This window comes from Sapajus apella, unplaced genomic scaffold (genome assembly GCF_009761245.1).
Source record: "Sapajus apella isolate SASKATOON/1434 unplaced genomic scaffold, GSC_monkey_1.0 scaffold4, whole genome shotgun sequence".
Classification (NCBI taxonomy): Eukaryota; Metazoa; Chordata; class Mammalia; order Primates; family Cebidae; genus Sapajus; species Sapajus apella.
In genome coordinates, this window is record NW_022436944.1 from 33,698,622 (window position 1) to 33,715,281 (window position 16,660).

The 16,660-nt window shown below is 35.9% G+C and overlaps 2 protein-coding genes across 4 annotated transcripts in view; one reads left to right on the forward strand and one right to left on the reverse strand.

Moving 5' to 3' along the window:
- Positions 1 to 7,533, reverse strand: part of ACKR4 (atypical chemokine receptor 4) — a 9,927-nt gene extending 2,394 nt beyond the window's left edge. The window contains exons 1-2 of one of the 2 annotated variants that reach the window (XM_032266518.1): positions 7,425 to 7,533; positions 2,527 to 2,697 (exon numbers count right to left, since the gene is read on the reverse strand). The gene's annotated coding sequence lies outside the window, so the exon portion shown is untranslated. Of the gene's footprint in view, positions 1 to 2,526; positions 3,214 to 7,424 lie in introns of those variants that run through there. The other variant, XM_032266510.1, reaches the window with a different exon arrangement.
- The window catches only part of ACAD11 (acyl-CoA dehydrogenase family member 11), a 103,657-nt gene that overhangs the window by 66,769 nt on the left and 20,228 nt on the right, over positions 1 to 16,660 (forward strand). For both annotated transcript variants that reach the window (XM_032266477.1, XM_032266484.1), the window contains exons 14-15: positions 15,508 to 15,574; positions 16,183 to 16,268. In XM_032266477.1, the coding sequence (XP_032122368.1) occupies positions 15,508 to 15,574; positions 16,183 to 16,268 (153 nt within the window). The remainder of the gene's footprint in view (positions 1 to 15,507; positions 15,575 to 16,182; positions 16,269 to 16,660) is intronic.

Below are 16,660 nucleotides of genomic sequence, written 5' to 3' on the forward strand. Positions count from 1 at the left end.
GCTACTCAGGAAGCTAAGGCAGGAGAATCGCTTCAACCTGGGAGGTGGAGCTTGTAGTGAGCCAAGATCCCACCATTGCACCCCAGCCTGGGCAACAAGAGCAAAAGCTCCATCTCAAAAAAAAAAATGTATATATATATATATATATATAAATTTTTTTTAAATCTGCAAAAGATATATATATATATATATATCTGTAATACATTGAATAAAAATGAAAATAAATTAGTAAATTATTTGGTTTACTTAAATTTATTTTTGGTTTTTATATTATTTATAAATTTAATTTAAATAAATTAAATACGTTCTCACAGCATTTGTACTAAATGTCAGTAGTTGCCTTTTATAAAACTAGATCTCCTTTAGCCAACTGCCCTCCAAAACTGGTCACTACTTGCTTATTGTATACTGTGTTTTAGTAGCTCCACTACCCTCTAGTCAACTAAGCCGTAAGTCGGCTTCATTCTTGTCTTCTCTCTCACCTTCAACCCTGATTCCCAATCAGTTCCTAAGTTCTGATTCTGCCTTCCAAATAAGTCTTGAATCTGTCTTCTCAGTCTGCCCTCTTCCACACATTTGCACAATTCAACGATGATGTTTCCACCTGGCCTACTGCTATTTCCTTTTTAAAAAAATATTTTATTTTATTTTTAAATTTCAATCTGTTTATTTATTTATTTATTTTGAGACCAAGTTATGAGACTGGCTAATATTTGTATTTTTGGTAGAGACGGGGTTTCACCAAGTTGCCAAGGCTGGTCTCAAACTTCTGGGCTCAAGCAATCCACCTGCCTTGGCCTACCAAAATGTTGGGATAACAGGCATGAGCCATCTCACCTGGCCAAGCAGTATCTTTCTAACTGGTATTCTGTTGTTACTCCTCCTCAATACCTCCTTGTCAAAAACATTTTTCTTATTTTCACCAGAGTGTTTGATCTCTAAATTGCCAATCTGTCTCTTTTCTGCTTTGCTCCTTATCTGGAAAACACACCTCTTCACCTGAAAGCCACAATCCAAGCTCCTTAGCATAACACCCATGGCTCCTGCCACCTCCCCCTATTCTGTGTCCACTCTGTAGATGGTGATAGGACTAATTTCTCAGCAGTGGACTAGCACTCACCATGCAACAGCATCTGTCTACATCATTGCCCGTTCTGTTCCTTTATCTACCATATGATATCCTGCCCTCCCCTGGAAGGGCCAATTCCTACTCAATTAACATGGATGCTACCTCCCCAGAAGACTTTCCTGATGTATTAGCAATCTCTACGTACCACTCTGAGAACTGATCCCATCCTATGGAAAGGATACATTTCCCATACTACCTTGTTCCTCTAGGTTCTAAACTCCTCAGAGCATGACCTATTTGATTTGTGTTTGTAAAGAAAATCTTGTTAACATGCCTGGCACACAGTAGCTTCTCAGTAAATATTTGTCAAATTAGTTTTGCCAGCAGGTATAAAGCTGTTACTCTAGAATGGATAGAATAGATAGATAGTATGCCAGCAATCTACTCTGTCAACATAGTTATTGCACAATACTGGCTACTAGCACCCCATAGTATTAAGATAAGCTTGCACAGAATTCATAAGCTTTGGAACGTATGAAATAATGACTCTCAGTGTTTTTATTATAGTGCTGAATTTTTCATTCCTTTTAGCCTTTCTATCTTCCTTGATTTGTTTTTGTCCTTTGAAGAATCTCAAATATTCTTACAGAATCAATAATGAAAATATTATTTTCAAAACAGTGTGCCAACTAAAGAACATTCTTAAGCTTGCTAACTTTTTTTGAATGAATATAGCAAAGAAAAGAAGCTCTGAAGAAAGATACCACATAGAAGGATTGCTTTCATTATATAAAAACTAGGTCCCAACTTTTAAAAATGATTCTTTTTATCATTAAGTTTACTTAAAAAGTTCCAATCTGGAAAACTACTTGCACATGCCTTGTGCGTAATAAGACTACTTTATGTTCTTATGCATTAATTATTAACAAAATACGAACCTTGTTCTTCCTTTCTCTTTCATCAGAAAACCTTAAACCTGATGATAAGGAATAATATGGCCAAATATTATAATATATTAAGGAAGGGGGTTTTTAAGTAAGAATTAATCTTACTAAAAATGTGAGTAAATAAGAATAGAAATGGAATTATTTGCAGAAATGATCCTCCTGGCAGATACATAGATGCACTTTTAAGTGTCTATAATTACTATTAGAACAACAAAAAAATCAGTACTTATAAAAGCAAAAAAAAAAAAAAAACTGGTATAACAAAACCTATTTTCTCCTTAACAAAGTTTTACTGACAAGTACTGGTATTTAAAATCATATTTTCTTCTTGCTACATTAAGCTTTTCATTTAAAGTTAAAGTATACATCTGTTTTCAAATAACTTTTTTTTTTAACAAGCATTTAAACATTTATGCATCAAGATTCCCTCTATATAGGTAAATATACAAGGTCTTTGGGCTTAAAAAATATATATTCAAGTCAGAATGAGAAAAGAAAGAAAGTACCAACCTGTTGCAGTCGGCAGAGAGAAGCAGTCTTGAGTACAGGGTGTAAAATCAAATGACCTAACTCCAGCTACTTTTGTTTTCACTTTACACCCCGCCTTTATCTTGCATCCAAGAAGGCTTTCCTGAAATTCAATCTTGTGAGTACTTGATGTTTTATTTTCTGTAAAATGATCTGTGAAGTTAAATTCAACTTCTTAAGTGGTTGAGGTTACAAATTCAAAAAAATTCCATCTTTTTCAAAAAACTACAGACCTTTCAAAGTTTCCACTTAGTCACAGGGGACAAAAAAGTGCCTGCAGCTGAGCTACTGACGGCTGAACCAGGAGAGTCCACCCAAGGGCATCTAGGCAGCACTTGTAGGTAGCATCTAGAGAAATACTCTCTAAATAGTTATTTTGTCTAGGAATGAAAGCAAATGTGATTTTAACCCAGAAAAATATCTTTTTGAAGACTAAATTATCAAAAACTAAATTATGAGTAATCATTAGGTATTTGCAATATAATTTAACATTTTTGTGCCGCATCATTTAATATTTACTTAAAACTACTAGACTCCTCCTGTTTTCACTGTACTTTGTCTATCTTTGCCCCAGAGTGTTTTCCCATGGCTTTATGCTCTCTTGTTTTCTTATTACCTTTTTTCCAAAGCCAGAGTATGAGCCTTCAAAATCCTTCAGTCTGGGAGGCTATTTATTTTTTCCACATTTCCACACAAATGAAAGTTAGAGAAAGAAGAGAAATTTATGCAGATTTGGCCCTCATGGCCTATTTCAACTTGACTGTCCTCGAATTTGCATATCAGTTGCCTAATCTATTTTTTCATGTGAGGTCAGGCTCAGTCCCCACCTGCAGAAATTATTTCAGACCCATGCCATTTTTTCTTTCTTTTTTAAAAAGCATACTTTTAAGTTCAGGGGTACATGTGCAGGTTTGTTACACAGGTAAACGTGTATCATGGGGGTTTGTCGTGCAGATTATTTTATCACCCAGGTATTAAGCCTAGTACCCATTAGTTATTTCTCCTGATCCTCTTCCTCCTTCGACCCTCTATGCTTTGATAGGCCCCATTGTGTTCCCCTCCATGTGTCCTCATCATTTAGCTCCCACTTATAAGTGAGCACATGTGGAATTTGGCTTTCTGTCCCTGTGTTAGTTTGCTAAGGGTAATGGCCTCCAGCTCTATCCACGTCCCTGCAAAGGACATAATCTCATTCTTTTTTTGGCTGCATAGTATTCCATGGTGTATATGTACCACGTTTTCTTTATCCAGTCTGTCATTGATGGGCATTTAGGTTGATTCCATGTCTTTGCTGTTGTGTATAGTGCTGCAATGAACATACACATCCATGTGTCTTTATAATAGAATAATTTATGTTCCTTTGGGTGTATACCCAGTAATGGAATTGCTGGTTCAAATGATAGTTCTGTCTTTAGGTCTTTGAGGAATTCCCACACTGTTTTCCACAATGGTTGAACTAGTTTACACTTCCACCAACAGTGTATAAGCACTCCTTTTTCTTCACAACCTCACCAGCATCTGTAATTTTTTGAGTTTTTAATAATACCCATTCTGATGGTGTGAGATGGTATCTCTGTGATTTTGATTTGCATTTCTCTAACAATCAGTGGTGTTTAGTTTTTTTCATATGATTGTTGGCGGTATATGTCTTTTTTTGAGAAGTGTCTGTTCACATCCTTTGCCCACTTTTTAATGGGGTTGTTTTTTTCTTGTAAATTTAAATTTCTTATAGATGGTAGATATTAGACCTTTGTTAGATCCATAGTTTACAAGGATTTTCTCTAATTCTGTAGGTTGTCTGCTTACTCTGTTGGTAGTGTCTTTTGCTGTGGAAAAGCCCTTCAGTTTAATTAGGTCCCATTTGTTATTTTTTGCTTCTATTGCAATTGCTTTTGGCATCTTCTTCATGAATTCTCATAGTAGCCTACAGGATCCCACAAGGTCTGCCTCTACCCCTCATTGTCTCTCTGACTTCATTTCACATTACTCACCCCTTTGCCTGCTTGTTCTGCCACACCCAGCTTCTTGCTGTTTTAGAGCATACCAGTCACAATCCTTATCGTGCTGGCTCTTCTGTCTGCCTGGAATGTGCCGTGTCTGAGTAATTGCAAAGCTCACTTCCTCTTCTCTTTCAAGTGTTTGCCCAATCACCACCAGCTCGCTGAGGCAATTCGTGACTACTCTTCTTAAAATACCCCTCATCCACCTGGACTCCAGTCCACCAGACCCACAGTACTTACCATGTTCTAATGCACCATATCATTTATGCTATGATTGCTGTTGATTGTCTCACACCCTGTATTAGAACATAAGCTTCATCAGAACAGGGACTCTGGTTTGCTTTGTTCATTGATATATTCCAAGTACCAAGAATAGTGCCTTGCACATAATAAGTATTCAAAAATATTTTGAATTAATAGAACAAACCTACTGTCCACTTTGATTATTATCTCATTTTACTTACCCTTGATGTTATACTTCCTTAACAACTAGTCTGTAACTGCAGCCTCCATAATTATCAATTAATAATCTCTTTAGTCTTTCTAACTGACACATAATACTGACTTGTAAGACTTTGCAAATACTGTTACTCCTGTCTAGAGTACTCTTCCCACCCTATTTTAGATCCCTAACTCCTATTTACATTTCAGATTTAGGTCTGACCTTAACATTAATCCAGGAAGCCTTCCCTAACCATTTGAGATTAAAACAGATATGCCTACTCTTCTATAGTCTTTTCACTGTGTTGTTGGTACTTATTAAAATTTCCTTTGTTCTATAGCTATCTTATACCCTGCTGTATCCTCAGCATTTGGCTTGGTACCTTCTTTATGGTACCAGCTTAATGAAAAATAATTAAATTTATGAATCAATCAACTGATGTTTAACTTATCCTCCACAGACATATAAGTTTAGCAATGGAGCTGGAATTCTGAATTCAGATCTTCAGTCAATTTTATCATATCACTTTGTTATTTTATGATGCCATCTATTATAGAATCTTGATACTCTTTTATAGATTCATAAATATCTATCCCTTTCCTTTATTTACCCCACCCCCAACCACCATAAGCTTTCTCATAAATGGGATTCTTTGATTGTAAATCAGCTATAATGCTATAATCTTTACATCTTTTGAATTTGCATATTGTTTTTGCTAATTTAGACACATGCAAAGCCCTTGAGGCATAGGGGATCTCAGAATTGAGCAAATTCTTCTGGTAGCATGTGTATGAATGCTGTGTATAAATCATGGTGTATGAATCATGGTGAAACTAGCTGACTGGCTGACCTTTTTCTGTGTTTTCCTTTTCCCCTAATAGAACTAGGAGAGACAGTGGTAATAGAGGAGAATTGACAAAATATGAGAAGTAATCATGTAGCTTGGAGGGTAGGCAGACGCATCACTCCTCAGGCAACTTTTCAAAGTACTTACTTGGTGTTTTTTTAGCTCTCTTGTACTTCTCATGTCCCTAAGAACTGACTATGATTCCATTTTGCTGCTTATCATAAATGGGCTCCTACTCTTAACTCCCTAGCATAGCAGTGTCCCTTGTTCTTAAAGAATTTCTCAGGGCCGGGCGCGGTGGCTCAAGCCTGTAATCCCAGCACTTTGGGAGGCCGAGGCGGGTGGATCACGAGGTCAAGAGATCGAGACCATCCTGGTCAACATGGTGAAACCCCGTCTCTACTAAAAATACAAAAAATTAGCTGGGCATGGTGGTGCGTGCCTGTAATCCCAGCTACTCAGGAGGCTGAGGCAGGAGAATTGCCTGAACCCAGGAGGCGGAGGTTGCGGTGAGCCGAGATCGCGCCACTGCACTCCAGCCTGGGTAACGAGAACAAAACTCCGTCTCAAAAAAAAAAAAAAGAATTTCTCTCCCCACACCCATTTCTCATCCCTCCTCTTGTAGCATCATTTTGCTATGTTGCCCAGGCTGGTCTCCAACTCCTCGACTCAAACCATCCACCCACCCCAGCCTCCAAAAGTGCTGGGATGAATCTGTAATTTTGATGAATATTGCCAAATTGTACTCCATAGGGATAGTATTACTTTGTTCTCTGCCAATAGTGTATGGAAGTGTCTGTTTTTTCTAAAATACTGCCAATAGAATGTGTCGTTTTACTACCACTTTGCTTTCTAAATGACTTGTAACAGATTCAGTGCCCCTTACCTACCCTTGCTAGGCATGTGTGGAATCCTGGATAATAAATTGCTGTTGAATGTCTTCATTATTGCTGTATTCTACATTTATTTGATTAGTGGTAATATTAAACACTTTAAAAAATCTCTTATTCTTATTTTCTCTTTTTGCAGTTGTGTTCTTTCCCCATCTTTATACTGATTTTCAGGTATTCTTTAGAATTTAGGGAGCTAAGTATTGCATACATTTTGTCATAAATGTTGAAATATTTTCTCCTCCATTTTTTTTCCTTTTAATTTACTTTCTCATGTACAATAGTTTTATATAGACAAACCAACTGATCTTTTTATTTTGACTCTGATTTCATTTATCATTTTTAAGGTTTAAAATCCTTTCTCACCCAGAAATTTGATAACTATTAGATTATTTTTCTTCTAGTTTTTTCATTCTTGACTTTTATTAAATTTTCAACTCTGATCCATTTGGGATTTATTTTGATGTAATCACGTTCTATAGTAACAATAATAATAGCAGCAACTTGTAACATTATTACTTAATTCTTATTTAGATGTAAACACAGAAATGGATTCAGTGAATTTTGAAGATTTCCCTGTTAAAAATAACACACACTCTAAGAGAACACATGGGATTTTTTTTCTTTAACTATGGGATAACTATGTACAATAATCATCTTTTTTTTCATAAGGGAAATTTTGTTGTAAAATAGTACTTAACCTTGTAAAGCTTTTTACTCCAATTTGACTTGTTAGCATTAAAGCCAAAACCAAGTGAAGTTCCAGTGTTGCACCTCAGAAATTCAATGTTGGTAGAAGAAACAGCCTTGAGAATTTGTGGATGGCCAACTGTGCTTCATGTATGTAATTGTTTACATCACTTCCTTAATTGTTACAAACCACACCATACTCAAAGGTCATTTTTTTTAATCCACCTGTCATTTCTCCTTTTATTAGAAAATGATTTTGCAGTTGTAAAAGCCTAAGAAATTAAAAATCATCAACTAACATCAGGGAGATGTAATTTTCAGCCTGACTTAATCCTGGGACTTCAACAGCCTTGAAATACCAGAGTGTCTGGACTAAAAACAAAATTACTTTATCTAGTCCATCTGTTTTCATTCATGAAAGCCTGTGACACAGCATATATGTTTAAACATTCTCTGTTTATTGGCCTATTCAGATTTCCTGTAATATATTTTATTTATGACATTGGGTATCCTGTTCATTAACTAAAATGGCACAAACAAGCAAAACTCTCTTTAAAAGAAGGTTGTTTCAGCTGCTGCACTTGCCAAATTCTGCTTGTAGCTAAAGGGCAATGATATATTTGGGAAGGGTTTTTCTCATTTTTCTGAAACATCATTGTTAAGTACAAATATTTCAAATTCTATAAACTATGGATTCACCCTACTTCCTCTACTTACTGATGACAAAAGACATCCAACTTAAACATTATATTTTTTAGAATATTAATTGTTCTCCATATAAGATTGAACAAAACAGAATCAAAGAATTATTTGCCTTGCTTGTTGAGTTTCTTCAAAATTTACCTGATATCTGAAATTTCTGGGCATTTATATAAGGCAGTAGCAACATTTTTGTTTGTTTGTTTTGTTTTGAGACAAGGTCTCACTCTGTTGCCCAGGCTAGAATGCAGAGGCATGATCACAGCTCACTGCAACCTTGACTTCCCAGGGCTCAAGCAATCCTTCCACCTCAACCTCCTGAATAGCTGGGATTACAGGCATGCCGCACCATGCTTGGCTAATTTTTAAATTTTTTTGTATAGGTGAGGTCTCACTAGGTTGTCCAGGCTGGTTTCAAACTCCTGGGCTCAAGCAATCCTCCCACTTCAGCCTCCCAGAATGCTGGGATTACAGATATGAGTCACCATGCCTGGCCAACATTTTTTAATGATAGAAAGAATTAGGTAAGAAGCAATATTGGGATATATAGATTTTAAAATTATATATTCTGAATATTAGAAAAAGAGGACTTTAGACCAGGGTTCAAAGGAATTAAAAAGAAGATTTTGCTTCAGTTCACTGTTGCTGGATATCTAGCATCAGTGAAACCTTGAAAGATTTACCCAAAATGTTCTTGATTGCCAGAATGGAAAGTGGAAAAAGAAAACTCTCTCTAAAAACGTGCACATAGACCAATGGAACAGAATAGAGAGCTCAGAAATTAGGCTGCTCACCTATAACCATCTATGATCTTTGACAAAGCTGACAAAAGAAAAAAGCAATGGGGAAAAGACTCCTTATTCTATAAATAGTGCTGGGATAACTGGCTAGCCATATGCAGAAGAGTGAAGCTGGACCCCTTCTTTACACCATATACAAAAGTCAATTCAAAATGAATTAGAGACTTAAATGTAAAACCTAAAACTATAAAAACTCTGGAAGTCAACCTAGGCAATACTGTCCCAGACATAGGGATGGGCAAAGAGCTCATGAAAGAGACACCAAAGGTAATCACAGCAAAAGCAAAAATTGACAAGTGAGATCTAATTAAACCTAAGAGCTTCTACACAGCAAAAGAAGCTATCAGCAGAGTGAGCAGACAACCCACAGAATGGAAGAAAATATTTGCAAACTATGTACCTGACAAAGGTCTAATATCCAGCATCTATAAGGAACTTTAACAAATTTACAAGAGAAAAACAAACAATACCATTAAAAAGTGGGCAAACAACATGAACAGAAATTTTTCAAAGGGAGACATACATGCAGCCAACAAACGTATGAAAAAAGCTCAATATCACTGATCATTAGAGAAATGTGAATCAAAATCACAATGAGATACCATCTCACCATTTTAGAGAATTTTCCATTCTCTTATCTGTTTTCTGAAGATAAAAGACATATACGATAGAGTGTGCAATAAAATAAATAAATGGGAAAAAAAAAGAATCCCTATGAATGAAAAAGTTAATTTTTACCAAGTTATACATATAAGCTTATTCCTTTATATGTAATAATAAATTTTAAGGCTATATTCCATGCAGTATATTTTAAATTAATGTATTGTAGTTTAGAAATAATTCAATCTGAAAAAATAATACTAAACCATTTGAAACAGTTCAAAATATGTATTTTGATTCCTCATTTGCAAAATAAATACATATTTTTTAAATTCCCAAAAAAAAAAAAAAAAAAAAGAGAATATGGTACATATACACCATGGAATACTATGCAGTCATTAAAAAGAATGAGATAATGTCTTTTGCAGGAACATGGATGGAACTGGAGGCTATTATCCTTAGCAAACTAAGGCAGGAATAGAAAACCAAATACTGCATGTTCTCACTTATAAGTGGGAACTAAATGATGAGAATTTATGAACACAAGGAAACAACAGACACTGAGCTCTACTTGAGGGTGTAGGGTGGGAAGAGGGAAAGGAGCAGAAAAGATAACTATTGGGTACTAGGCTTAATACCTGGGTTATGAAACAATCTTTACAACAAACCCTAGTGACACAAGTTCACCTATGTAACAAACCCTCACGTTTACACCCAACCCTAAAACAAATCTTTTTCTTTTAAGAAAATGTCTGTAATGAAAATGAACCTCAAATCATGTTGTTATGTCCTAACTTGATTTTCAGAAGTATGCGCACCAAGGAGACAATGCATTATGTGGGGCAAGTAGCTGCGATCCTTCAGCCTATAGGCCTCTGGAGAGGCACTAGCCAAGGCTAAACCCTCAAAGATAGCCCCAAAGTAGAAAAACATTTCCAGTTGAAAAGTTACAAGTGAACACTCTGTAAATGAATCTTCCCTTGTAATTTCTAACTAAGAATCAAAGCATGATTGCATATTATTGCATAGCCAGGGATAAAAAATTCCTCCCAACTGAGGATTTCCAGATAAGTCATTCAGGTAAGATCCTCAATGAAAGATAAGAATTGTTGCCGGGCGCGGTGGCTCAAGCCTGTAATCCCAGCACTTTGGGAGGCCGAGGCGGGTGGATCACGAGGTCAAGAGATCGAGACCATCCTGGTCAACATGGTGAAACCCCGTCTCTACTAAAAATACAAAAAATTAGCTGGGCATGGTGGCGCATGCCTGTAATCCCAGCTACTCGGGAGGCTGAGGCAGGAGAATTGCCTGAACCCAGGAGGCGGAGGTTGCGGTGAGCCGAGATCGTGCCATTGCACTCCAGCCTGGGTAACAAGAGCGAAACGCCGTCTGGAAAAAAAAAAAAAAAAAAAAAGAATTGTCATCTGCCATTAAATCATCCTAATGTTCTTTGGGTTGGTCCTCAGATTAGTGGAATTTTGTCATAGTCCATTCAGGCTGCTATTAGACAACACCATTAACTAGGTAACTTCTAAACAACAGAAATTTATTTCTCGTGGTTCTAGAGGCTGACAAGTCCAAGAATAAGGCACCAGTGGAGTTGGGGCCTATTGAGGGGCTGCATTCTGGTTGATAGATGGCACCTTCTCGTTCTGTGCTCATATAATGGAAAAGATGGCCAACCTCCCTCAGGCCTCTTTGATAAAGGTGCTAATTCCATTTTAATCACCTTATCACCTCCTTTGGGACCTAATCACCTGCCAAAGGCTTCATTTCCACATGAAATCATCTTGGGGATTAGGATTCCAACACGTGACTTCTAGGGAGGGACACATACAATCAGACCATAGCAATTTCTTTACCTGTTAGCATCTATAGAAATCAAAAGGACATAATCTTTTTTTTTTTTTTTTTTTTTTTTTTCTGAGAATATACCAAGTAATTTTTTTTTTCAAGGACATAGGGTAGCCATCACTGCTGGGACATAAGGTTGGTATTCTTAGAAAGGAAAAAGCCAGAAAAGGGGAGCTCCAGCTTTCATCTGGAAACTTTGTTTGGGTCTCTAGCTAACTCCTGAATTAAAGTAATGCATAGGGCAAACTCAAAGCACCTTGCAGCTAAATAATAAGAACTATGTTGAAATTTGATTTCCTATCCACCTAAAGTGTGATAGACTCTGCAGTTTTATTCTACCTAATTGCCTGATAAAATAAAACCGTCAGCATTCTGTGGAGGAATATGACAGATTCCAGAGTTTCAAAACAAAAGGATCACAGTGTCCAGAATACAAATCTAAAGTTGCTCAACCAATGAAGAATAAGGAAAATATGACCCATTTTCAAGGGGAAAGGCCAACACTCAAGTGATTCAGATGTTGGAATTATCAGTCAAGGACTTAAGGCAGCTATTTTAAATGTGCTCAATGAGGTCAAGAAAAATAAAAAGATAGGAAATATGAGAAGAGAAATAGAAAACATAAAAAATAACCAAGTAGAAATATTGGAAGTTAAGGTAAAATATCTGCAAAGAAATTCACTGACTGGGCTTAATAACATAATGGAGGTGACAGAGAAAAGAATTAATGAACTTGAAGATAGACAATAGAAATTTATCCAATATGAAGAAAAGATATAAAGAAATGAGCAATCCTAGGGACCATTTAGTTCTAAAATATGTACAATTAGAGTTCCAGAAGAAGCAAGAGGAAGAGATTCGCATTTAAAAGAATAAACTCTAAAAATTCTAAAACTGCTGTTTGTTATTGATTGATATAAAATAAATGTGTTTAACCTGAATTAAGGTTTAACCTTTGTTGTCTAATGTCAATACACATACTATAGACTTTTTTTATTGTTGTTTGAGATGGAGTTTCACTCTTGTTGCCCAGGTTGGAGTGCAATGGCATGACTTCGACTCACTGCAGCTTCTGCCTCCCAGGTTCAAGCAATTCTCCTGCCTCAGCCTCTCAAGTAGCTGGGATTACAGGTGCCCACCACCACGCCTGGCTAATTTTTTGGATTTTTACTAGAGACGGGTTTTTGCCATGTTGGCCAGGCTGGTGTAGAACTCCTGGCCTCTGGTGATCTTCCTGTCTCAGCTTCCCAAAGTGCTGGAATTACAGGCATAAGCCACCGTGCCCAGCTTATTATGGACTTTCTGATGCATGATAAAGTGTTCTACTTGAAAAACATGATAATTTTTAAATTTGTATTTATGAAAATGCTTGTATTTTTCTTTCAGTGAAAAATTAATTGCTTTTCAGTATAATAGTTTCCTATTTTATTTAATAAGATTATGGAACAAATGCCCAGAAGGGTAGAGAAAATGACTTTTCTCTCTGTATCTCAGATGTAATATAGACAGTAAGTCATGTATTCAGGGAAATAATGGGAGAAATCATTTAGCCCAACATATTTGTTATCTGATTGCAGTGGGACATCTCTTGGTCAATTTAACATGTTTTTTTTTTTTTTTTTAATTTCCTGTCCTACTTACATAAGAATCCTCTCTCTTCCTTTTTAGTCATAGATAAAATTATATATATATGTATATATGATTACATGTTCTTAAAATTCTGATGGCCGTGACTATAGAGAAAGCAGGCTTATGATTCAAGCTATAAGTTGGCTTAAGGTGTCTCCTTATTCTACCACCAGCCTGAGATGAACAGAGGCACCCATTTTAGGGTCACTGCCTTCCTCTCCTTCCCTCCCTTTCTCAGATAATATTTATTTTAGATGGTTTTTTTTAATCACTTTAAGCATTTTATCAGGAAGAGTGTACATGTAGGATTTCTGGAGTTAGGTATTATACAGAGGTGGGGAAATGCCCCATTGTATGCAGGAAATGCCTCCACCACAGCCTGCAAATTAGATATTCAGATTAAAAGGAAATTTGGAAAGAAAAATAAACCAAACATTGTAGTTCACTCAACAGCCCTCTCAGTCTTTTACTTGGGGATCCACAGATTTGTTTACGAGATGGTTTTTTTCTTTAATGTTTTGAAAGTCGTCATTATTATCCAATTAGAAGTAGTAACAAATGAAAAAATATCTAAGAGCATTGTTTCCCATGTCTCCACATCCCAACATCATGCCACAGAGAAAACTCTTTTTTTTTTTTAAACAGTTTCTATTTTGAGTTTTCTGGTTTCCATTGTAATTGTAGGTAAACTTTTTTCTCTTTCTTGATTTATTCATTTTACACACCATCCATTGATTCCCCAGTTTGAATAGTGACAGTTTCACTCATTTGTCTCATAACTCTCTCTGCTCTTTCTTAACATATTTATCTTATTATGGTTTTTTTTTTTTGGTTTTTTAATTTTTTAAACCTTAAATAATTGCTAATGCTCTCTGCATCCTCATTTCAGATTCTATTCAAGCTCTACTTTAAGAGTATGTACACTCTTAACCCTTTCCATACCGTTTATCCCTCTCTTTCTTATTGTAACTTGTATCAGCTACAGCTCATACTTTCACATTGTGGGGATTACTAATATATATGTTTTATCTTGCAACCACAATTGTAGTTGACTACAGGATGACTGTAAACTTTGAAAACCAATATATAGCACTTACCTTAGAGGACCATGTAAATATTGTTTGGTCCTGGTCTAAGTAGTGTGTTAGATTTTGTGCCCTTCTGTAACTGATGCAACGTAAAGTCACGTGGGCCATTCTGGGAATGTTTCTAGAATCAAGATCAATCAGAATGCTTTTCTTATATACTATATATTAAATGCGTGTCACATTATAGTTCATTTTATTTCTGGACCACAGTTCACTTGTGCATTTCAAAGTTATTTTCCTGGAGTTTCTAATTGCCATGTCTCTTTATTTGCATTATTTGCTTTTACAATACCCCCTTCCCCTTACATACACACACATCTCTAGATTGCACCTTTACTTCTATTGAGTTTCTTTTCTGGAGACCTCTCTCTTAAAGAATTTAGCATTTCTTTTCCAAACTGGACTCATTACCCTTTAGGCAATTATTCTAGGATTTTCAGATAATTATTTTCTGGAATCCAGTATCTTTTGGGTTCTAGGATTCCTTTATCTTGATTTACTCCCTTAATTTTGCTTTACTATATTCTTAACTTTTTGAGAAAAGGTATATAATAGGTAAATTCTCTGAGATCTTGCATATCTGAATATGTATTTATTCTGACTTTACATAAATTGATAGTTTGGACAAGTATAGAATTCTAAGTTGAACTATTAATTTTCATCTAGCATCCATTGTGGCTATTGAAAAGTCTGATGCCAGACTAGTCCTCAGTCCTTTTAGTTGGCTGTTTTTGTTTGTTTCTTTTTTTGTTTTGAGATGTAGTCTTGCCCTGTTGCCAGGCTGGAGTGCAGTGCAGTGGCATGGTATTGGCTCACTGCAACCTCTGCCTCCCGGGTTTAAGTGATTCTCCTGCCTCCCAAGCGCATGCCACCACTCCCAGCTAAGTTTTGTATTTTTAGTAGAGACACGGTTTCACCATGTTGGCCGGGATGGTCTCGATCTCTTGACCTTGTGATCCACCCACCTTGGCCTCCCAAAGTGCTGGGATTACAGGCGTGAGCCACCACAAAATTTTGCATTAAAATGAAAAAATATTTTTAAAATTAGACCCTTAAGAAATTAATAAATGAGAACCAAGCTTATTGAAAGTAGGATCACAGCCTCATATATGTTGACATATAAAATATTATATTAGATATATAAAATTTCTCAGCTTTTCTAGCATGCTGATGTCTGAAATGGTGTGAATGGGAGAGGTGGCAGCTCTTTCATAGCAGCTTTCATCGATGGGGTCCATTCTTGGCCTCGCCTAATCATTTTTCTTGGATGATATACAGTGTTACAAAAAAATTATTATCTTAATGAATTAAGAATATTCTTCCTATTTGTTTTATGCCATAAATGAAAGGATTATAACGTTTAAGGTGAAATGTCAAACTAGACATTTCCTTTTATAATCTGCTTTTTTCCCCCTCGGTTTTAGGAGCTGGGAATCCCAAGTGCAAAATTGCGATTGTTTTGGGAAGAACTCAAAATACTTCTGTTTCCAGGTAATAAAACAATTCTGATTGAGAAATCGGTGTAGGAATAAGAGCCAATCTTTCCGCCTCTCTACTTTATTTACTTGAAATTCACTGTTTGGGCTCACAAATCATAATAATATAAATGTCATATTTATATTTCACAAGTATTATGATAACAGATATGTTTGGAAAACATTTTAGGGAGTATTGCTGAACATTTTTCACTGTGGAATTTCCTGTATTAGAAAGTGTTGTTAAATTATCAAAGCTGTTTGGATTAAATTATCAGACATAAATATTTTCAGAACTGTGTAATGAAGTGATTGAATGTTTAGATCAAAGGCAATAGTCTTGAAATGTCTAATTTTGTATCTAAGTTTCCAGTTACCATTGTTGAACAGTGAGAAGCCTCAATCACCACAGCTCATTTATTTTCAAATCATTGTTTTAGTTCCAGATCACAACCTGCGTCAGACTATGTTGGTGTACGTCTTTTATACAGTTCCCACGCAGCATCACTGCTTGTAAGCAGTGATTACATGAAAATGTCAAAAAGACAACTGTGACTCTGCCTATTATCTGTTTGATTTTTCTTCTTAGCAAACTTTTCCTAACATGATTTTTCTTTTGATTAGACACAAAAAGCACAGCATGATTCTTGTTCCCATGAACACACCTGGAGTAGAATTAATAAGACCTTTGTCAGTTTTTGGCTACACAGGTAGGTATTCAAAAAATATGACCATGCATTAGCCAGCAGAAAGCTAGAATAGCCAGTAACATTGAAGGCAATAGCATTTTAATGCATGAGATATATTCTTAGATATTCCTTTGTCTCTGACAACTGTCTTAATATAAATCCTGGCGAAGTTCAGAGTAGAGCCAATTTGTTTACTTTTTGGGAAAGGGCAGATTGTATTTAAGGAACAGCAACTCTACCAGTCTTCTCTCTGTCATTCATAAGAATGGATTAATGAAATAGACATAGGTAAATTAAACCCAGATAATCCACAATAAAATTATTTTTGTCTCCAATTTTAGCCCTCTTAATCAATCAACTTACAAGAGCTATTAAAAAGCAGTGAGTTTTTTACTTATTTGAGAGCAAAACTT